This window comes from Schistocerca gregaria, chromosome X (genome assembly GCF_023897955.1).
Source record: "Schistocerca gregaria isolate iqSchGreg1 chromosome X, iqSchGreg1.2, whole genome shotgun sequence".
NCBI lineage: Eukaryota > Metazoa > Arthropoda > Insecta > Orthoptera > Acrididae > Schistocerca > Schistocerca gregaria.
In genome coordinates this window covers 32,940,330-32,964,732 of record NC_064931.1, presented here as the reverse complement: position 1 = coordinate 32,964,732, position 24,403 = coordinate 32,940,330, and the positions used below count along the sequence as shown (strand labels likewise).

General features: G+C 40.6%; 1 protein-coding gene across 1 annotated transcript in view; it reads left to right on the top strand.

Moving 5' to 3' along the window:
- The window catches only part of LOC126298142 (uncharacterized), a 29,254-nt gene extending 6,053 nt beyond the window's left edge, over window positions 1–23,201 (top strand). Inside the window, exons 2-4 of the mRNA XM_049989458.1 lie at window positions 11,617–11,707; window positions 11,819–11,937; window positions 22,584–23,201. Coding sequence (XP_049845415.1) covers window positions 11,617–11,707; window positions 11,819–11,937; window positions 22,584–22,717 — 344 coding nt within the window. The 3' untranslated portion in view covers window positions 22,718–23,201. The remainder of the gene's footprint in view (window positions 1–11,616; window positions 11,708–11,818; window positions 11,938–22,583) is intronic.
- Window positions 23,202–24,403: the final 1,202 nt, after the last annotated feature.

The following is a 24,403-nucleotide window of genomic DNA, read 5'->3' as shown; positions in this document are numbered from 1 at the left end:
GAAGGAAAAGGTGGAAGGAATATATAGGAGTGTGATACAAAGGAAACAGACTGGGTGACAGTATTATAGAAAGGGAAGAGGAAGCAGACGAAGATGAATTGGGTGATAGGATACTGCAAGAAGAATTTGATAGAGGACTGAAATTTGAGAGACAGGCAAAATACCCACAGATGTCAAGAAAAAAGTTATAATTCCAATTACAAAGAAGGCAGTTGCTGACAAATCCAGACTTATCACTTTAATAAGGCATGCTTGCAAAAACTGACAAGTTATTTACAGAAGCTCAAGGAAAACTTGCTAAAAGCTGACCTTGGAGAAGATCAGTTTGGGTTCTGCAGAAACATTGAAAGAAGTGAGGCGATAGTGACCCTATGACTTATCTTTGAAGATGAGTTAAAGAAAGGTAAACCAATTTTTAAAGCATTTTTAGATTTAGAGAAAGCTTTTAACAATTGTGACTGGAATATGCTAGTTGAAATTCTGAAGGTAGCATGGATAAATTACTGGGAGGGAAAGGTTATTTAGAACTTATACAGAAGCCAGACTGCTGTTAGAAGAGTTGAACACAAAAGGGAAGCAGTGATTGAGAAGGAAGTGAGACAGGCTCATAGTCTATTCCTGGTGTTATTCAATCTGTACATTGAGCAAAAAGTAAAGGAAACCAAGGAGAAACTTGTAGGGAGCATTATTAAAGTTTGGGGACAAGAAGTAGAAGTTTTGTGGCTTTCCAGTGACATTGCCATTCTGTTGGAGACAGCAAAGGACTTGCAAGAGCAGTTGAATGGAATAGATAGCACCTTGAAAATAAGTTATAAGATGACCAACAACAAAAGTAAAACCACAGTAATGGAATGTAGTTAAATTTAATCAGGTGATGCTGAAGGAAGTCGATTAGGAAATGAGATGAGTTTTGCTATTTGGGCAACAAAATAACTGATGATTGCCAAAGCTGAGAGTGTATAAATTTCAGACTATTAATAGCAAGAATTTTTGAAAAATGGGAATTCGTTAACTTCTAATATAAACTTAAATGTGAGGAAATCTTTACTGGAGGTGTTTGTGGACATTAAACAGTTCAGAAAAGAGAAGGAAGAAGCTTTCAAATGTGGTGGTACAGAATAATTCTGAAGATAAGATAGATGGATAGAGTAACTAAGGATAAGGTACTTAACCAAATTCTGGAAAATATAAATTTATGCCACAACTTTACTAATAGAATGAATCCTTTGATAAGACACATTCCGACACATGTGGAATCATCAGTTTGATAATGGAGAGAAATGTGACGGGTAAAAATTGTAGAGGAAGACCAAGGATTGAATTCATGAAACATGTTCAAATGGAAGTAGATTGCAGTTGTTATTTGGAGATGAGGCTTGCTCTGGGTAGAGCAGCATGGAGATCTGAATCAAACCAGTCTTCAGACTGAAGACTATAACAACAACAAATGTACCGGGTGATCAAAAAGTCAGTATAAATTTGAAAACTTAATAAACCACAGAATAATGTAGATAAAGAAGTAAAAACTGACACTCATGCTTGGAATGACATGGGGTTTTATTACAACGAAAAAAAAAAAAAAAAAAAAAAAAAAAAAAAAGTTCACAAAACGCCCGACAGATGGCGCTGGACAGCAAAACGTCAGTGACTGCGCATGACAAACGTGTATAAAATGAGCTGTAATGAGAGAGAGAGAGAGAGAGAGAATCGGATGCGCCAGCAGTTGCAGCATGTTGACGTTACCTGAAAAGGCGCTTTTAGTGAAGCTGTATTATCAGAACGGGGAATGTGCTAGTTCAGCATTATGATCCAATCACCTTAAGAAGGGGATTCGAATGGGTAAAGGCCCATTGACAAGTGCAGCTCTGGCGAGAATGATTTCAAAGTTCAAAGCCACGTGTTGTTTAGACGATAGACCCCGTAGTAGCCGACCGAGCACAAGGCGTAATGCTGCTGAGACAGTTCTGGAAGAAATGGAGGCTGTAGCGGGTTCGTCTATGCACGGGGAAGTCAGTGCTCGTGCAGTCGCACATCGCACCAGCATTCCATACACTTAGGCGTACCCCCCCCCCCCCCCCCCCTGATGCTATCTGTACAAAATCCATTGGCATCATGAACTGTTACCTGGCTATTTAGTGAAGCGGAGGGCATTTGCGGTGTGGGCATTTCAAAAGATGGCAGAAGATGATGATTGGTTGAGTAACATGTTGTGGACCGACGAAGCTCATTTCTCACTCTGATGGTCTGTCAATGCCCACAACTGCAGAATTTGGGCTACTGAAAATCCTAGAACATTAGTGGAAATTCCATTTGCAACGAGAAAGTCACAGTATGTGTTCAATTTACCACATCTACCGTTATCGGGCCTTTTTTCTTCGAGGAAATGCATGATTCTGGTTTTGTAATTGCTACCGTGACGGGTGAGAGGTACGCCGATATGTTACAGAATCGCATCATTCCCAGCCTGGCTGATAAACACCTGCTGGAACATACGATGTTTATGCAGGATGGCGCTCCACCCCGTATTGCTAGACGCATGAAAGATCTCTTGCGCACATGATGATCATGTGCTCAGTCGCCACTTTCATCATGCTTGTCCTCCCAGGTCCCCAGACCTCAGTCCGTGTGATTATTGGCTTTGGGGTTACCTGAAGTCGCAAGTGTATCGTGATCGACCTACATGTCTAGGGGTGCTGAAAAACAACATCCGATGCCAATGCCTCACCATAACTCCAGACATGCTTTACAGTGCTGTTCACAAAATTATTCCTACAACTATTGTTGAGGAATGATGGTGGACATATTGAGCATTTCCTGTAAAGAACATCATCTTTGCTTTGTCTTACTTTTCCTGTAAAGAACATCAACTTTGCTTTGTCTTACTTTGTTATGCTAATTATTGCTATTCTGATCAGATGAAGTGCCATCTGTCGGCCATTTTTTGAACTTTTGTATTTTTTGGTTCTAATAAAACCCCATGTCATTTTAAGCATATGTGTCAATTTGTGCCCTTCTAGATAAATTATTCTATGATTTATTCAGTTTTCAAATTTATACTGAGTTTTTGATCACCTGGTATTTCCCTACAGAAACTTTGTTTCCTGAAACATATGCACCTACCCTATTTCAAAAATAGTTAGCATGGATTGTGTCTGTACATTGGTACCTCCAGATACGTTAGTGATCAGGTATGATTCAGTACAGCATTAGAGGCTGTGGCAGTTTGTATATGGACAAATGTGGATTTTACTGTCCATAATGGACACCTACCTTCTGTTAGGGAGCTGACATACCAAGAGATAGCTTATCTGATCTATTAGCTGCCTCCACCTTTCCTCCTGCGTGATTTCAATGCTCACAACCCATTGTGGGGCAGTGTTAGAACATCTGACCAAGGCAGTCTAATGGAATAAGTTATCACAGATCGTGGCCTCTGCTTACTGAGCAGTGGCACTGCAACTCAATTTAGTCTGACAGATGGAATGTATACAGCTAGTGATTACTCAGTCTGATGTTCCAACCTCCCCTCCTCAATCCTGTGGAGGGTACATGACAATCTCTGCGAGAGTGACTGTTTGCCAATTGTCGACAGAGCACCCACCATGATGGTCCCTTAGGAGAACTAATGGGCGTAATTTACATAATAAGAGACACAATTGCTGCAATACTAAAAGTAGCAGCATTAATGATTAGTTTTGTCATCAGGACCACCTTATTTTAAACTAGTCCTATGATAGACATAGGAAATTGCCAAGGCAATAAAACATTGTAGGTGAATGGAAAACCTTATTGTTTTTAAAAAGCACCCTATCTCATAAAACACCAGAAGAAGGAATGTTGGGAAAAATGGGTCATTACTGAAGGTACCCATGCCTCTTCTTTATAGGTATAGATTAACTTGCCAGCTGTCAGCTAATAACCACCACTCCAGGTATCTTTTTAGAAGGCAATGTTCATACTGACCCTCTCTTATTGCACAACTCAGCAGTGCATTTCACACAACCCTCTCCTTTGGACAACTGTCCCTCCACACCCCTCTACAAAAAAGATGGCCATATGGCAGCAACATCTAGAACCATATAATGCTCCTTCCAGTGAATGGGAACTCTTCAGGGCTGTGGCCTCTGGTCGTGCTACAGCCAGGGACCTGCTAGAATCCACTTCAAAAATACAACACCTATCTGTGGTTTTCTGATACCACATTCTTGTAGTCTAATCATATGTGGTGTGAGGATGAGCTCCCAATCCAGTGGAAGGAAAGTAGCATTGTTCCAATCTTAAAACTAGATAAAAAAATCTTTGAAATGGACAGCCATAGTTCTGTCAGCTTCTCAGATGTTTTGTGTAAATTGCTCAAATTAATGGTGAATCAGGTACGGTATTGGTCTCTTGAGACAAGAAGTTTTTGTCCAACTCCTGGATTATGAGGGGGTCAGTGAAGAACCTGTTACTCAATTCACCTGGAGTTCACTATGAAGATGGCATCTTCCAGTCACCAACACCTCATTGCTGTCCTCTTTGTCTCAAGTAAGTTCTATGGGACCTCATGATGGTAACCCACCCTTAGCACACTATACAAGTGTTGTTTCAGAGACCACCTCCCATTTGTTTATCTTAAATTTTCTCTCACTTTGGTTGTTTTATTCTCTTACTTTTCTACAGCTGCATCACCTCCACTTTATCTTCAGTCTTTGAAATTAAACTATTAAAGGATGAATTGGCTGTCTAGCCATGACTGAAAAGCAGACTGGCCTGACTCGTGGCCTTTTCAACATTTTTATGCTTTTATTTTTGTCCTTGCATTCATAATTGTGTGTTATTCCAGTTTTTTCTTTTTCTGTGTCTTAAACATTAGTCATCCATGATGCCAGTTTCAGCTTGCCCAGCCTCTATCTCGCAGCCCAGCCTGTATCTCACGGCCCAGCCTGTATGGGCCACAGGTTAACCTGGTGGGCTCGCGGGACTCTGCAGCCAATTGAGAGCAACTCAACAGGCCATGTTAACACCGGTGGTGGCGTGTTTGCCGCTGTTAGTAGTAGTTTATCCTGTAGTGAAGTAGAAGTGGATAGTTCCTGTGAATTATTATGGGTGGAGGTTACACTCAACAACCAAGCTAGGTTAATAATTGGCTCCTTTTACCAATCTCCCGACTCTGCAAGATTAGTGGCAGAACAACTGAGAGAAAATCTGGAGTACATTTCGCATAAATTTCCTCAGTATGTTATAGTGTTAGGTGGAGATTTCAATTTACCAGATATAGACTGGGACACTCAGATGTTTAGGACGGGTGGTCGGGATGGAGCATCAAGTGACATTATACTGAGTGCACTATCCGAAAATTACCTTGAGCAATTAAACAGAGAACCAACTCATGGAGATAACGTCTTGGACCTACTGATAACAAACAGACCTGAACTTTTTGACACTGTAAGCGCAGAACAGGGAAGCAGTGATCATAAGGCCATTGCAGCATCCCTGAATATGGAAGTAAATGTTGCTGCTGTTGTGGTCTTCAGTGCTGAGACTGGTTTGATGCAGCTCGCCATGCTACCCTATCCTGTGCAAGCTTCTTCGTCTCCCTCTACGATTCCACGCTGCCCTCTAATGCTAAATTTGTGATCCTTTGGTGCCTCAGAACATGTCCTACCAACCGGTCCCTTCTTCTTGTCAATTTGTTCCACAAACTCCTCTTCTCCCCAATTCTATTCAATACCTCCTCATTAGTTATGTGATCTACCCATCTAATCTTCAGCATTCTTCTGTAGCACTACATTTCGAAAGCTTCTATTCTCTTCTTGTCCAAACTGTTTATCGTCCATGTTTCACTTCCACACATGGCTACACTCAATACAAATACTTTCAGAAACGACTTCCTGACACTTAAATCTATACTTGGTGTTAACAAATTACTCTTCTTCAGAAACGCTTTCCTTGCCACTGCCAGTCTACATTTTATATCCTCTCTACTTCGACCACCATCATTTATTTTGCTCCCCAAATAGCAAAACTCTTTTACTACTTTAAGTGTCTCATTTCCTAATCTATTTCCCTCAGCATCACCAGACTTAATTCGACTATATTCCATTATCCTAATTTTGCTTTTGTTGATGTTCATGTTATATCCTCCTTTCAAGACACTGTCCATTCCATTCAACTGCTCTTCCAAGTCCTTTGCTGTCTCTGACAGAATTACAATGTCTTCGGCGAACCTCAAAGATTTTATTTCTTCTCCATGGATTTTAATACCTACTCCGAATTTTTCTTTTGTTTCCTTCACTGCTTGCTCAATATACAGATTGAATAACATCGGGGAGAGGCTACAACCCTGTCTCACTCCCTTCCCAACCACTGCTTCCCTTTGATGCCCCTAACCTCTCATAACTGCCATCTGGTTTCTGTACAAATTGTAAATAGCCTTTCGCTCCCTGTATTTTACCCCTGCCACCTTTAGAATTTGAAAGAGAGTATTCCAGTAAACATTGTCAAAAGCTTTCTCTAAGTCTACAAATGCTAGAAATGGAGGTTTGCCTTTCCTTAATCTTTCTTCTAAGATAAGTCATAACATGTCATTTCTGGAAACCCAGAATCTGCTCTGTAGGAATCATCATGGATTCCGGAAACAGCAATTGTGAGACCCAATTCACTTTATTTGTTCAAGATACCCAAAAAATATTAGATACAGGCTCCCAGGTAGATGCCATTTTCTTTGACTTCCGGAAGGCGTTTGATACAGTTCTGCCCTGTCTCCTGATAAACAAAGTAAGAACCTATGGAATATCAGACCAGCTGTGTGGCTGAATTGAGTAGTTTTTAACAAACAGAATACAGCATGTTGTTCTCATTGGAGAGATGTCTACAGACGTTAAAGTAACCTCTGGCGTGCCAGGGGGGAGTGTTATGGGACTATTGCTTTTCACTATACATATAAATGACCTAGTAGATAGTGTCGTAAGTTCCATGTAGCTTTTCGTGGATGATGCTGTAGTATACAGAGAAGTTGCAGCATTAGAAAACTGCAGCGAAATGCCTTAAGATCTGCAGCGGATAGGCACTTGGTGCAGGGAGTGGCAACTGACCCTTAACATAGACAAATGTAATGTATTGCGAATACATAGAAAGAAGGATCCTTTATTGTCAATTGATGTTTCAAAGTACTGCACTGAAAAGGTGTTTGAATCTTGTGTAGGTGTGGTTAAATTTAGTGGAGTTAAACTTCTAACTGTTGTTATTGATAGATCCCCAGACTCTGATTTCACAACATTTTTGCTAAAGCTAGAGGAGGTTCTTGGTTCACTTTATAGGAAATACAAAAAGTTAGTTATATGTGGTGACTTCAATATTAATTGTGTAAGTGATAGTGCAAGGAAGAGGATGCTGGTAGACCTCCTTAACTCATATAATCTTATGCAAATCATATTCTTTCCAACAAGAGCGCAAGGGAACAGTAGAACAACCATAGACACCATTTTTGTTCATTCCTCATTACTAGAAGGGCATTCTGTTAGCAAAAAAGTGAATGGCCTTTCAGATCGTGATGCAAAAGTTTTAACTCTAAAATATTTTTGTGCTGCAACTCATGTTAAATATAGTTACCAACTTTTTAGGAAAGCTGATCCAGTTGCTGTAGAGACCTTTGTAAACCTTATCAAGGAACAAGAGTGGCAAGATGTTTATAGTGCTGATACAGTAGACGATAAATATAATGCTTTCCTCAAGACTTTTCTCATGCTATTTGAAAGTTGGTTTCCGTTAGAACGTTCAAAACAGGGTACTAGCACAAACAGGCAGCCTGGGTGGCGGACTAGAGGGATAAGAATATCCTGTAGAACAAAGTTGCAATTATATCAAAATATTAGAAACAGTCAAAATCTAAATGCAGCTGCCGATTACAAACAGTATTGTAAGGTGCCTAAAAAAGTTATTAGGAAGGCAAAAAGTATGTGGTATGCAGATATAATAGCTAAGTCTCAGGATAAAATTAAAACCATGTGGTCAGTCGTAAAGGAAGTGGCTGGTCTGCACAGACAGTTCGAGGATATAGAATCAGTGCGTAGTGGGAATGTTCGTGTTACTGATAAGTCGCATGTATGTGCAGTATTTAATAATTACTTTCTGAATATAGCAGGTGAACTAAATAGAAACCTAGTCCCAACAGGGAATCATATAGCACTCGTAGAAAAAAGTGTTCTGAGATTGTTACCTGAAATGCTCCTCCATGATACAGACAAGAGGGAGATTGAATTAATAATTAAATCACTAAAGACCAAGAACTCTCATGGATATGATGGGGTATCTAGCAGAATACTGAAGTATTGTTCTATGTATGTTAGCCCAGTACTTAGCCATATCTGTAACTTTTCCTTTAGGAGTGCTCGGTTTCCTGGCCGATTAAAGTACTCGGTAGTGAAGCCACTTACTAAAAGGGAGACAGGGATAATGTTGACAATTATAGACCTATTCCTATGCCATCGGTGTTTGCTAAAGTTATCGAGGAGGTTGTATATACAAGGTTACTGGAGGATTTAAATTCACATAATTTTCTGTCAAATGTACAGTATGGTTTTAGAAATGGTTTAACAACTGAAATTGCTATATTTTCTTTTCTCTGTGAGGTTTTGGATGGATTAAATAAAAGGTTGTGAAAGCTAGGTGTTTTCTTTGATTTAACAAAGGCTTTTGACTGTGTTGACCACAAAATATTACTACAGAAGTTGGACCATTATGGAGTAAGGGGAGTAGCTTACAACTGGTTCGCCTCTTACTTTAAGAACAGAAAGCAGAAGGTAATTCTCCCCAATATTGAGAGTGGTAGTGATGTTCAGTCCCAATGAGGCACTGTTAAGTGGGGCGTTCCCCAAGGGCCGGGGCCGGTGCTGGGGCCACTGCTGTTTCTTATTTATATAAATGATATGCCTTCTAGTATTACAGGTGATTCAAAAATATTTCTGTTTGCTGATAACACCAGCTTGGTAGTGAAGGATCTTGTGTGTAATATTGAAACATTATCAAATAATGTAGTTCATGAAATAAGTTCGTGGCTTGTGGAAAATAATTTTATGCTAAATCACAGTAAGACTCAGTTTTTGCAGTTTCTAACTCACAATTCAACAAGAACTGATATTGTGGTCAGACAGAATTGGCATATTATAAGCGAGACAGAACAGTTAAAGTTCCTAGGCGTTCGGATAGATAGTAAGCTGTTGTGGAAAGCCCATGTTCAGGATCTTGTTCAGAAACTAAATGGTGCTTTGTTTACCATTAGAATAGTATCTGAAATAAGTGACATTTCAACATGAAAAGTAGTCTACTTCGCATATTTTCATATGCTTATGTCATATGGTATTATTTTTTGGGGTAATTCTTCAGATTCAGAAAGGGAATTTTTGGCTCAAAAACGAGCTGTTCGAGCTATATGTGGTGTAAGTTCGAGAACCTCTTGTCGACCCCTATTCAATAGTCTGGGAATTCTGACATTGCCATCACAGTGTATATTTTCTTTAATGTTGTTTGTTGTTAGCAATATTAGCTTATTCCCTTGAGTTAGCAGCTTTCACCCAGTTAATACTAGGCAGAAATCAAATCTGCATGTGGACTGCACTTCCTTGACTTGTGCAGAAAGGAGTGCACTATTCCACTGCATCCATTTTCAGTAAGCTACCACAAGAACTCAAAAATCTTAGCAGTAGCCCAAACTCTTTTAAGTCTAAAGTGAAGAGTTTCCTCATGGCTCACTCCTTCTATTCTGTCGAGGAGCCCTTGGAAGAACTGAAAAATTAAGTGGATTCCAGTGTTACATTGTTGATTTTCTTTATTTAAAGTTACTAATTGTTGCCTGAATACATTTCTTGTATTTCATTTTATCTGTCTCTACTATCGTGTTATAATTTCATGTATTGACTCATCCCATGACCATGGCGACTTCTCCTTAATTTTGTCCCATGGAAGAATAAATAAATAAGTAAATAAATAAATAAATATGATAATATGATAGCAGAACAAACACTGGTAGCAGTTACTTCTGTAAAATATCTGGGAGTATGCGTGCAGAACGATTTGAAGTGGAATGATCATATAAAATTAATTGTTAGTAAGGCGGGTGCCAGGTTGAGATTCATTGGGAGAGTCCTTAGAAAATGTAGTCCATCAACAAAGGAGGTGGCTTACAAAACACTCGTTCGACCTATACTTGAGTATTGCTCATCAGTGTGGGATCTGTACCAGGTCAGGTTGACAGAGGAGATAGAGAAGATCCTAAGAAGAGCGGCGTTCTCCATCACAGGGTTATTTGGTAAGCGTGATAGCGTTACGGAGATGTTTAGCAAACTCGAGTGGCACACTCTGCAAGAGAGGCGCTCTGCATCGCAGTGTAGCTTCCTGTCCAGGTTTCAAGAGGGTGCGTTTCTGGATGAGGTATCAAATATATTGCTTCCCCCTACTTATACCTCCCGAGGAGATCACGAATGTAAAATTAGATAGATTTGAGCGCGCACGGAGGCTTTCCGGCAGTCGTTCTTCCCATGAACTATACGCGACTGGAACAGGAAAGGGAGGTAATGACAGTGGCACGTAAAGTGCCCTCTGCCACACACCGTTGGGTGTCTTCCGGAGTACAAATGTAGATGTAGATGTACCTGACTGCTATAATGTCGTATTTGATATCGTCTTCAGTAATAAAATTCTCACACTCCTTAACTGATTACGCGGCTGTTCTCTTTAACTGTTGCTTAGATAGATTTAATTTTACTATTTTAATTATTAATTTCCAGGCTAGTCAGATTTTTTCCCATTTCTTCACTTTGTAACATGAATATTGCCCTACTTCTTTGTTTGTCCTAAGCATTCATTTAATTTCCTTTTCCTTGCAATGATATTGATACCTCCTGTAGTTGAAGGCTTCTTTTTATGTCTTATTAGTGCCATACTTTGCTTTTAAAAGTAGTTGATAAAGATTGATGGAAACCCATCTGTAAATACATTAGATGTACATGATGAAGCAGAATTGAAAAAAGTTTCACTTTCAGCAACTGGTATTATGATTAAACTCGTACAGTGGACGTTTTCTTGTAAGTAATATTTATAAGGAAAGTTAATCTTGTGTTGGAGTGGATTGTGGTTTCTTAGATGACTACCAAGAAATACCCCACTGCAACCCTTTTGAAGCTTATATGTTGATAACAAGCATTTCAGGCAGATAAAATATGTACATACAGAGGTGTGTACGTCATAATGTGCCCAGTAATTATATTTTCATGTCAAGTATATTCAAATGTTTTAATGATCACATAAATAATATTGAAATACAAAAAAATAACATTATCAGTGATAGAGGTATTGCACAATGCCATTGGTTATGCTGCTAGAAAATGGAGTAAAGTTATGTCATGCAGCCCTACTGCGTTATTAGTGTCCAGTCTCATTACTGTTGCCAAAACAGGTGTAGCCAGAAATTCTGATCAATAGCACTTCCACATCTCATGTAGGTTCTACAGCATTGCTGATTTTGTGCTACATTGTACCTGTGCCTTCTGCTCTTTCAAAATTGAGCAGATACCTCCCTTCGGGTTTTACTTTAAAGAAACAGTTGAATAACACCAGCTTTTTCTGTTTGAATTTCAGATGATCCTCTACTGTCGAGAATTCTTGGTATATATTCAGTGCTTAAAGCCATCACCTTAATTCATTGCACACTCTTTATCCACTACAAGCCGTAAGTACACATCATAAATCTTGTAAGATTAAAAATTTTGTTTAATTAAAATATTCACTTAGCTTCTGATTGATCCTAATGTTTATATGAAAACTAGTTGTTGTTTTGCAGAGTGGTCAGTATGGGAATGTGCGTGCTGTTGATCACAATCCTAATGTGCGGCTCAGAAGTACTTTACTTTCATTCAACTGCATTAACATTTTACATCATCTTTCCATGTGTGCTTAATGGTAAGAATAACTTAAATCAGATTTTGTTTGGCATGTAAAGTTTGAAGTCTTTAGAATTTAATTATCGAGCATATCATCTTGATGGAAAACATACTGGATCTCTCAGGAGGAATTACCAGTATTCACAGACGTGGCAGGAATGATCATTCGAAGCAAAAATGTCTGGTAAACATGGTCTCTAAAATGTATATCTTTAAGAGCTACGAACATTTTTTCAGCACAAGAGATGGATTTCACAGTGGTGAAGATGCACAACTGTTCATAGCTTTTAAGGTGTTCAGATTAGAGCCCATGTTTACTGGCCATTTTTTTCTTGTTTTGGTCCATACTACCACCTCGCAAAATACAAAAACCAAAGAGCATGCAGTAGAAGATATTACTTCACTGTATCAGTAGTAGTGCTCATAGCTCTTATGGTATGCATTTTACAAACAATGTTTGCTAGACTTTTTTGCTTTGAATGATCATTTCTGTCATATTCTTGAACATTTACCATTCCTCCTGGGACACCCTTTATTAGTACCGAATCAAGCCCATTCAGTATAAAACTTAGTATTTCTGTCAGAAATTATAATTGTCACAACTTTGCATTCTTAAAATGGTTTTAAGATAAAAATTATTTTAAAATTACAACTTTTTCCCTGTATTAGTTCCTATTATTTACACTTGACAGCACAAAAATTGACCAACAGAAATCACAATGATAGTTAGTCCAGTACAGTATCAACATATATGAAATTCAACATGCTATATTTTTTTATTTACCTTGGGAACATGCAGGTGAGGAAATATTTCTTCAGAAATTACAAAAACAGTTCTAGATATGTTCCAAGAAGGCACAAAATATTTTCTGCAAGTATAAATGTTGGTATGTCTAAAGATACAGTGAATGTTAACGGAATAGCTAGAAGTTCATAAATAGTCACTGCAACTGAATAAGCAACATGCAGACTTTTTATGTAAAATGTCGACACATTCTTCTGGTTCAGTATTGTTGTCTATGAAGCTCTGCATTGTATAATGTGAAACACGTTTCAGTGGTATGCAGCTGCTTTCCCACAAAAGATGCAACAGGATTTTGGCTATAAATCAGTGAGAGTCACTTCTGGTGGAGAACGACCTCCTGTGCGGAGGTGAAATGGACCTTGTGAGAAAACTGACCTGACCTCACAGTAAGAACTTGTGATGACCGTTTGAGTATTACCCTAGCCACACTGGTGGAGGCGGCAGAAAATGAGAGATTGATGACCCATCTCATAGACTCCCTTCACAGTTCGCAGGCATACAATGAAGTTGAAGGCCTTTGGACAGGATATTAAGTGGTAAAGAAACCACATGCTGTGTCCTTTTGTGGGGCAAAGGTATCTTAATAAGAATTATGAACTGTTCATTCTATTAATTTTGGAATTTTGATAGATTAAACAAATCAGTGGAGTAATGCCTGCCAGGCCACTGACTATGCCGCTGAGATATGAACGCATTGTGCTACAGCTGGTGATAATTAGATAATCCTTACCATTCTTGACTCTGTGTCATGCAGTGAAGTACCTTTACTATGTCTGCAATGGTACGAATAAGGTGGCACGGTTTTCTCACATGTTTTTGGAGGGTGTGTCATTATGCTAAGTGTCAGTATGGTGTTAATCCTTCTACTACACTCATCATTACAAGTGTTTTTTTTTATTTTTATGAGCAGATTTGCACCTCCTGTAATTGGCTCTTGCATTACATGGTGGGTAATTCAAATGTCAGCCACGGCCATCTTTCGTGCTGTCAGGTGTACACGTTAGACAGAGTTAGATGGTGTACTGGTTAAGACACACTAACTATTTAAATTTTCTGCAGTTCACCTAAATCACGGAATGTGATGGCTGATGAGGTGGTTCTTTAAAGGAGGTCCTAGCCTGCACCTCTCCCCTCCTCCTCCCCCTCCCTCTCTGTCCGTCCTTATACAATCAGAGCTTGTGCCCCAGCACTAACTATATTGATATCAACTCTAAACTTCCTTTATTTGTGCATTTGTCATATATTGATGACATAATGACTTGTAAGTTGTTACGCTTAAGGCTATTTGGAGCCATCAAGGGCACTCCGAGGTATTGAAATCAGGGAAACAATGCACAGAAGAGGCAAAAGTGGTTGCATTTAGGTTACTGGAGATAAATAGTAACACTAGAGTCCTGCAAACTGCAGACACTGTGGGCAGCTGTCTCAGGGGAGAAGTTTCACTTCAGAGAATTAACTGGTAACTCCATCCACTGTCTAGCTGCTGTTGTAAGGTGTCGCTATAGATGATGCCCACGGAAAGGCATATCTTAGTAGAGGCAGCAAGCTTGATACTTGCTCCTGAGAACTGCAACATCAGTGGACTTACACAGGTTAGAATGTTACTACAGCAGTCCCCACCCACAGGATGATGGAAAGCAGGACCAAGTGACATAAAACACTGTTGTTGTTGGCCATAATAGACATGGCAGTGACGTTTATCTTTCAGCAGAAAACTTTTGATATCAAACTTGGAGTTAGTTAATGTAAAATCCAGAAGCACCCCTACCTACTGAGTAGGAGAAGGGAAGAATCTAAATATGATGGGCTGGGGGTGCCCTGGAGGTGCAGAGAGATTTGCCGGATTGACCAAAGCTTGTTAAGTGCCAGTGGGATTGGTGAGTCGACTATAGGAAGGGAGAAATGGTGTGCTGCTGTGATTCTTTAAAAACCCATGTTTTTGTATTCAGAGGAGTTTTCGGTCAGATTGCTGAGGCACTGACTCCGTGTCGCTCGTGGCCAGCCTTGGTAATTTCCAACATGTCTGTTTTCCTCACTCGGAGTGCTTCTCTCAAGTTTGTACTTAACATGCTACTAGTGTTAGCTACGTCTGTTAGCACCTGCCCTCAGGGCTTCAGACACTAACTTCTGTTGTGCAACATTAAAAAAAAATCTTTGCAATTAGCCTTCATTGTATTAGTTAGTCTGATTGAAAATAAATAGTGTTAGTCAGACCCCTGATTTCCATGTCTCCTACTGCAAGCATCCTGTCGAGTCGAAGAATCTGCATCTCTTTCAGGTAACCTGTGACATTGTTTGGCGCTGATCCAAGTCATCAACCCACCTTCACTGATAATTTGTCTTTCTGCATTTGCTCCTCACCACTCGGAAATTGCAGACAAACCACAAACCCCCAAACTTCCCTGTATCCTGTGTCAGGACATGACACATTTGAGAAGTGCAATTGTCTTATCACTTGTGCAGAGCAGTAGACACATTTAGTTTTTAAATTTCTAAATTGGAGTGTTATGTCATGAGCCACATTTAGTCAACATTTTCAGATATTTGAAATATATGGCTCATTTCCTTATTCAAGGTTCACTGCTATTGAGAAAGCAATGAAAATTCTCTGTTTTCCATACAGTACACATCTTTTTTATATTACCCTCCTTCAGATTGTAAGCATTAGCGCAGCCTTGTAGTAAAGTGACTCCAGTATACTGTCTTGGGCAGTTTGTTGTGGGCACTTTGGAGAGATGTTTCCAGGAACTCAAAGTTGATATACACAGAAGGTTTATTTTTGTTTTAGAAAGTGAGAGAAATTGAATTGTGTAGTGCCAGATTTGTTCTGTAAGGTGCCTTCATGACTCCTCAAGAAGTAACTGAAATTGTTTGCTCACATTTTATGTTTTTATTTGTCTAGTTAGTTATCTTGTCCTGTATAAGTACACTGCGTAATGGAATTAAAGGATCACATTTTGGAAACTCCGTAGCTATTTCCCACTGCGGTGATAAGTTTGAAATTAAGCTCACAAGTGCCTACAATGCCTCTGTAATGATGCAAAATCATGGCACCCTGCGACATCCCTCTCGGGCCCAGCAAGGCTTCGGGCAGCAAGATGTTGACTTGTGCGAAAAATAGGTCAAGCTCAGAAGTTCATGTGAGGTGTAAGGTTGGTTAATGACATTACATTGGCACCAAATTTCAAAACGATTACGCCCAGTGCCACTGTGGACGTGTCACACGATGGTAAGATAGTCGCACCCCCTCTTACCCACATTTCACTCCTTATTTTGATGTCTCCATTATAGAGGTTAGAACGATGAAACCCAGTGTTGAAATCATGTAGTTTTCTTACATGTGGTCAAGAAAAATATTTCAGACACACTTCTGCTCAGAATCTATACATAAAGCCTGAGGGTGGCAAAGGACAATGTAACTACCAATGTTACCCTTGAGGCGTAGATTCCCACACATTTTGTGATCTAAAATGGCAGTTCAAAGTGCGTTGAGCAACAGGATAATGTTCTTGACAAACTTTGACATTGCTGACACCCCACAGATGCTTCAAAACCATTTGACAAAATGTGATGTGATATGAAGCAGCAAAGGATGCTTAAGCTTTTTCAGCTCTCCTGTTCTGTGTCCTCCTATGGTGTGATCATGATTGGGTGTGACATTGACACATGCATGAATGAAATGATGAAGTGTCTCTCTAAGGCCTGTCCCTCCTCCCTCCAGTTCAGCAACATGCTGCCCCCCCCCCCCCCCCCCTTGTTGTTGACCACTTCAAAATGTACCTGCACAGAGAAAACCCATGACGAGCAACCTAGATGCCTGCAGGTAGGCAACCACATGACACCTCCCTATATTGGCAGGCGTACTAGCAGGCGGCTAGGAACTGTCATGGGTTATCTGTGTGGAGATACATTTTTAAAGTGCTCAATGTAATGTAGGCAGGTGTCACTGAGAGTATTGTCGAACTGGAGGGCCCTCAGAGGGACACATGTGACATTGTAGCACCCCTCTGTGATAATGCCACAGCAGGGTGTAAAACAGGAGGGCTGGAAAAGCATAAGCATCCCTTGCTACTTTCAATCACTTTCTAATTACATTAAATTTTTGAATGGTCTGTTGTGGTTCCACACTGTGTACACCAGAGAAAAAACTGGAATCACACTGTACTCTAAAGGGCTGCAATCGTGTTCAGTGGGGTTGCTAGCTCACAATGTCCGTAGAAGAGAGTTGAAGCATCCGTAGGGTGTCAGCAGTGTCAAAGATCGTCAATAATGTTGTCATGTTGCTCATTGCAACTGTGAACTGTCATTTTAGACTGCAAAATGTGTTGTAATCAATGCGTCAAGGTAAGAGATGGTTTCATTGACACCAGTCATGCCATCCCATGAGGTCTTTTTGTGTCGTTCTTTAAAGTATTTAAATGAAGAGAAAAAAAGAAACTGTTTATTTGACCTGTACAAAGCATTTTAGTGTGTTACTACTTTATTCCATTATATTACTATAATTTTTTTAAAAAATAAATAAATTATAATCTGCTGCATTAGATACACAATTAGAGTATGTTTGTCTCATATCTAACTACTATGAAACAGACATTTAAGTCAGTGTGCGCGCACATTCTTCCATTTTGGGATAAAGTATTGCAGCTATGGTGTAGGATTTGATATGGTACACATTACTGTTCTGGTGTCAATAACATTCCACAGTATTACACAGTGTTTTGTTAATGTTACTATCCAGTGCATTTTCACACAACTTAAATTGTAGTACTTACATTTCTAGACGGTAAAAATCAGAACTACTCATTGTCGTCGTAACTGCCATCTGCTTCATGTCTGCTGTGCAGCGAGCTACGTTAATTTAAGTATTAACTGTATTTTTCTTACTTGTCACTTCTTCCATGTGTTTTTGCTTTTAGTAAGCTTTAATTTTCGAGTACTAGTAATAGTGTTCCATAGATTTCATGTTTGTTTTGAATACAGTCAGAGAGAGTCCCTTTAGTCAGCTGTAGTGCCAGTAGTGCTAATGTTTGTTTTGAATACAGTCGAGAGACAGGTAGTGCTTATTTTTATTGTTTTCAACAAGAAGTGTCTAGTAACCACAGTTTAGTCAGCTATCAACCGCCTTCAGCGAATTAGCAGTCTAGTTAAAAGTTGATTAACTCTCTACAGTAAATTCGTATCTTAGGATGGATAGGATGTGTGACTGCTGTGTACGGACGCAGGAGGAGCTGGCCACTGTTCGCGAACAGCTGAACATGTTGATGGCCGCAGTCAGCCATTTTCAGGCGGCTGCCTCGGAGTGTAGTGGCAGTGGGGAGTCTGGTGCGTCGCATGGTACAACTCAGGTGTTACATGCTTCGCCCATGATCCCTGCTGTTGAGATATCTTTGTGCATACCGGGTGCGGTTGGGCCACCCTCTCCCCAAGGGGAGTGGCCGGTTCAGCGGCGTTCGCGGTGCAGGAGGCGGAGGGTCAATGTGGAGGCTGGCCGTGTGGCATCGCCCGCTCAGCCTGTGAGTGGACATGTGGCCACTCCATCAGCAAGGTCCGAGCAGGCACACGGGGGGAGGGGTTTATTAGTGATTGGGAGCTCCAACATTATGCGGGTGATGGAGCCCCTTAGGGAGATACTGGAAAGGTCGGGGAAGAAGGCCAGTGTTCACTCTGTCTGCTTGCCGAGTGGTCTCATCCGAGATGTGGAGGTGGCCCTGCCTGCCGGTGCCTATAGAGAGCACTTGGTGCACGCGACTGAAAATTGTTGCTCATGTCGGCACCAATGACTCCTGCAGTCTGGGTTCAGAGGTCATCCTCAGTTCATACAGACGGTTGGCGGAGTTGGTGAAGGTGGAAAGCCTTGCTCGCGGTGTGGAATCAGAGCTAACTATTTGCAATATCGTTCCCAGAACCGATCACGGTCCTCTGGTTTGGAGCCGAGTGGAAGGCTTAAACCAGAGGCTCAGACGATTCTGTTGAGATCTGGGGTGCAAATTTCTCGACCTCCGCTATCGGGTGGAGAAATGTAGGGTCCCCCTGAATAGGTCAGGCGTGCACTACACGCAGGAAGCGGCTACAATGGTAGCAGAGTACGTGTGGCGTGCACATGTGGGTTTTTTGGGTTAGAGAATTCCCTCCCTAGGCCCAACAAGATGCCTCCTGAGACGCGACAAGGTAGGAGTAGGCAAAACGCAACAGAGAATAACAATATTAATGTGCTAATAGTAAACTGCAGGAGCGCCTATAGAAAGGTCCCAGGACTGCTCTCATTAGTAAATGGTCATAATGCCCACATAGTACTAGGGAAAGAAAGTTGGCTGAAACCAGATGTAAATAGTAATGAAATTCTAAACTTAGATTGGAATTTATACCGCAGAGACAGGCTGGATAGTGAAGGGGGAGGCGCGTTTATAGCAATAAAAAGTACAATAGTATCGAAGGAAATTGACGGAGATTGAAAATGTGAAATAATTTGGGTGAAGGTCATGGTTAAAGCAGGCTTAAACATGGTTATTGGATGTGTCTATAGGCCCCCTGGCTCAACAGCTCTTGTGGCAAAGCACCTGAAGGAAAATTTGGACAATATTTCAGGTAGATTTCCTGACCATGTTATAGTTGTGGGTGGAGATCTTAATTTGCCGGATATAGACTGGGAGACTCAAACATTTCTAAAGGGTGGCAGGGACAAAGAATCAAGTGAAATCTTTTTAAGTGCATTATCTGAAAACTACCTTGAGCAGTTAAACAGAGAACAGACTCATGGCGATAACATGTTAGACCTTCTGGTGACAAACAGACCCGAACTATTTGAAACAGTTAATGCAGAACAGGGAATCGATGATCATAAAGCGGTTACTGCATCAATGATTTCAGCCATAAATAGAAATATTTAAAAAGGCAGGAAGATTTTTCTGTTAAGCAAAAGTGACAAAAAGCAGATTTCAGAATACTTGACGACTCAACATGAAAGTTTTGTCTCAAGTACAGATAGTGTGGAGGATCAGTGGACAAAGTTCAAAACCATTGTACAATATGCATTAGATGAGAATGTGCGAAGAAAGATTGTAAGAGATGGAAAAGAGCCCCCGTGGTACAACAATCGAGTTAGAAAACTGCTGCGGAAGCAAAGGGAACTTCACAGCAAACATAAACATAGCCAAAGCCCTGCAGACAAACAAAAATTATGCGATGCGAATTGTGGTGTGAGGAGGGCCATGCGAGAGGCGTTCAATGAATTCATAAGTAAAGTTTTGCTCTTATGTCAAAGTGGTAACTGGATCACAACAAAATGTCCTGGCACTCTGTAACCAAAATGGTACTGAAACATAGAATGACAGACTAAAGGCCGAAATACTAAATGTCTTTCTCCAAAGCTGTTTCACAGAGGAAGACTGCACTGTAGTTCCCTCTCTAGATTGTCGCACAGATGACAAAATGGTAGTCATCGAAATAGACGACAAAGGGATAGAGAAACAATTAAAATCGCTCAAAAGAGTAAAGGCTGCTGGACCTGATGGGAAACCAGTTTGATTTTACACAGAGTACACGAAGGAACTTGCCCCCCTTCTTGCAGGGGTGTACCGTACGTCTCTAGAAGAGTGAAGCGTTCCAAAGGATTGGAAAAGGGCACAGGTCATCCCCATTTTTAAGAAGGGACATCGAACAGATGTACAGAACTATAGACCTATATCTGTAACGTCAATCAGTTGCAGTATTTTGGAACACGTATTATGTTCGGGTACAATGACTTTTCTGGAGACTAGAAATCTACTCTGTAGGAATCAGTATGGGTTTAGAAAAAGACGATCGTGTGAAACCTAGCTCGAGCCATTCGTCCACGAGACTCAGAGGGCCATAGACACAGGTTTGCAAGTAGATGCCGTGTTTCTTGACTTCCTTAAGGCGTTAGGTACAGTTCCCCACAGTCGTCTAATGAACAAAGTAATAGCATATGGACTATCAGACCAATTGTGTGATTGGATTGAGGAGTTCCTAGATAACAGAACACAGCATGTCATTCTCAGTGGAGAGAAGTCTTCTGAAGTAAGAGTGATTTCAGGTGTGCCACAGAGGAGTGCCGTAGGACCGTACCTATTCGCATTATCTATAAATTACCTGGTGGATAACATTGGAAGTTCACTGAGGCTTTTTGTGGATGATGCTGTGGTATATCGAGAGGTTGTAATAACGGAAAATTGTACTGAAATGCTGGAGAAGTAGGCATTAGGAGTGATTTAAAATGGAATGATCATATAAAGTTGATTGTCGGTAAAGCAGATGCCAGACTGAGATTCATTGGAAAAGTCGTAAGGAAATGCAATCCGAAAACAAAGGAAGTAGGTTACAGTACACTTGTTCACTCACTGCTTGAATATTGCTCACAAGTGTGGGGTCAGTACCAGGTAGGATTGATAGAGGAGATAGAGAAGATCCAACGGAGAGCAGCGCGCTTCGTTACAGGATCATTTGGTAATCGCAAATGCGTTATGGAGATGACAGATAAACTCCAGTGGAAGACTTTGCAGGAGAGATGCTCAGTAGCTCGGTTCAGGCTTTTGTTGAAGTTTCGAGAACATACCTTCACTCAGGAGTCAAGCAGTATATTGCCCCCTCCTACATATATCTCGCGAAGAGACCATGAGGATAAAATTAGAGAGATTAGAGGCCACACAGAGGCATACCAACAATCTTTCTTTCCATGAACAATACGAGACTGGAATAGAAGGGAGAACCGATAGAGGTACTCAAAGTACTGTCCACCACACACCACCAGGTGGCTTGCCTAGTATGGATGTAGATGTAGATGTAGATAAGCATAGAGTATAAGGAAAAGCCAGTGACATGTTAAAAATTTGTTTGTGCCTGCAGATTGATAAGAATGAGAGTTTGAAATGGAAATCATATGTTATAAGCCAACTGCTTTTGTATTATTTGTGACTTTATTTTGATGAGGAAAGTTTGCCTTGCATATTTGCATTCAGTAAACAATTCTGCAAAAATTATTTAAAGCATTTGACACCATATTAACTAATAATTCATTCCTCAATCATGTGTAATAAGAATATAATTGGGAATCAGGTCAAAAATATTTACACAAAGTTATAGGTTACTACGCACACTAACAACTGCCTTTCAGTACTTTCAAAAAATAGTTTCTAAATGACAGCTCTTTGGCTACATGGTTACATATAGGGATTTCTGTTATACACTATTCAGAGACACAGCTGTGGTAGGATCATATAGTTGAGGCACTAAGTGGTAGACAGGCACATAAATAAGATTGGACTGGTAGCTATGGTTTCAGAAAATGTGCTGCAAAGAGAAGGGAGGGCAATAGCTAGGATAGGAAGAGACTGCTAAGGAATAGGATAGGATGTGTTAACAGTGTGCTCACTCAAGTGCAGGCAGGAGAAATCTCATTTGGTACAAGATAAAATAAAAAAAAAGAGTGTTGGGGGGGGGGGGGGGAGGAGGAGGAGGAGGAGGGAAGGCCACAGAGAGAACATTGTGGATGTAGGTTAATGGATAGGTGTATCGAATTAGGCTGAAGGGGGGGGGGGGGGGGGAGACAATAAAGGCTGCACAGAAGTTGCAGCAAAGTTGATATATTATGTGACTTCTTTCATGGGTAGCCCTGGCTGGGATGGGTCTGAAATAGGTTGTGTTAGGCAGGTGCCTGAGTTCTGTGTTCTGTCACTACCCTGCTGCCCACCCTCACCCCTTCTGCCATCTTCTGGTGCTGCCTCTTAGCCCATCACTTTATAGAGGAGAAACATTTCTTGCTCGAGCCTGAAGCTTTATTAATTTGTCATGTGGCAGTGAGTGGGTTGTGTTAAAAAATGCTGTTGTAAAAACATTTGTTTTAGGATTGACACTTCTTGGACTTTTGATGCTGCCAAGGAGACTATTGGACTCGCCACCTGTTACTGAAGATGAAAACGTAGAGCTCCTGAAACAAGCTACAGCTTTCAAAAGACGTCGACCAAAGAAGAACAACTAAGAGAAGAATATGTGCCACTCGTGATTAAATTCCATTTATGTCACTGGTTTGTATTAAATGTGTGATGGAACAAGCTGTTATCATTGAAAAAGCATTGTGTTCACTACTTGGATTGTATGATAACCTTAGAGAAGATTCCAAAGACTGGTAGCAATGTTCTTCGAGACATTTAATAGTGTGCAGTATTATTTTTACAGAATTTGGTACCTAATTTTACATGTGTTTCACATGAGGTTACCTTCATGAGGGGTATGTACTGAAAATATAGCCAAAATAAAGACCTTCTTTTATTGCAGAGGTTTTTGAAGCACTGTAATGGTGATGCAGTGTGATAATATTCTAGTCACTAATTTATTACTGAAGTGGTATATTTAGTGTTTTGTGTAGGCATAGGTTTTATGTACTGAATGCTATTACTTACAAAAATTATGAAATATTTATACTGCTATTTGTTTATGTTAAATAAAGAAAATTAATACTGGTATCCAAGCCTGTAATAAAAAAGGTACATTTGATCATAGATTAGAGTCCGTCTTCATTCCATAGACCCAAAAATGAGATGGTTCTTATGGGTGTGTAACAATTCAGAAAATATAACCTAAAAAACATGAAACATTTGCATATAATACTCACTGCCCTGATCATTTGTCAGGAGATTGACAAAATAGGTGAATACTTTACAGTAAACTGCAACTGCGTATATTTACAGCATTAATACACTGTCAGAACAAAACATAGTTATGCGATTTTGATAAATTTTTCATATACAAAAGCCTAATCTTGACTGTTGTGACCAAGTGCTATCAAAACTGAGATCTAACAGACATAGAGACATGTTTACTTAAGCTGGTCTAACAGTCCCTGTTAAGAAAATCAAACAATGCATGGAATGTAACAATATTATGAAAAGGAAAGTTGCTACTCACCATATAGCAGAGATGCTGGGTTGTAGACAGGCACAATGAAAAAGACTGTCAGAAATAACCTTCTCTCTCTCTCTCTCTCTCTCTCTCTCTCTCTCTCTCTCTCTCTCTCTCTCTCTCTCTCTACTGCATGAATGCACACTCTGGCTGCTGAAGCCACACTGCAAGCAGCAGTAGCAGTGCATGATGGGAGTGGCAACTGGGTGGGGGTAAGGAGAAGGCTGGGGTGGGGAGGGGCAGGGATCGTAGGATAGGGGTGGGGGACAGTGAAGTGCTGCTGGGGAGCGCGCAGGGATGAGGTGGAGAGGGGGTAGGGCAACTAGGTGCAGTCGTGAGGTTAGACGGAGGGTAGGGGATAGGTGGAGGAAGGGGGAGGGGGGAGGGGGGGGGGGGGTAACAAAAAGGAGTGAAGTAAAAAGACTGGGTGCATTGGTGAAGTGAAGGCTGTGTAGTGCTGGAATGTGAAGAGGGAAGGGGCTGGATAGCTGAGGATGATGACTAATGAAGGTTGAGGCCAGGAGGGTTACAGGAACATAGGATATACTGCAGGGAGATTTCCCACGTGTGCAGTTCAGAAAAGCTGGTGTTGGTGGGAAGGTTCCATATAGCACAGGCAGTGAAGGAAGTCATTCAAATGAAGGATGCCATGTTGGGCACTGATTTCAGCAACAGGATAATCCACTTGTTTCTTGGCCCCAGTTTGTCAGTGGCCATTCCTGCAGACAGACAGCTTGTTGGTTGTCATGCCCACATAGAATGCAGC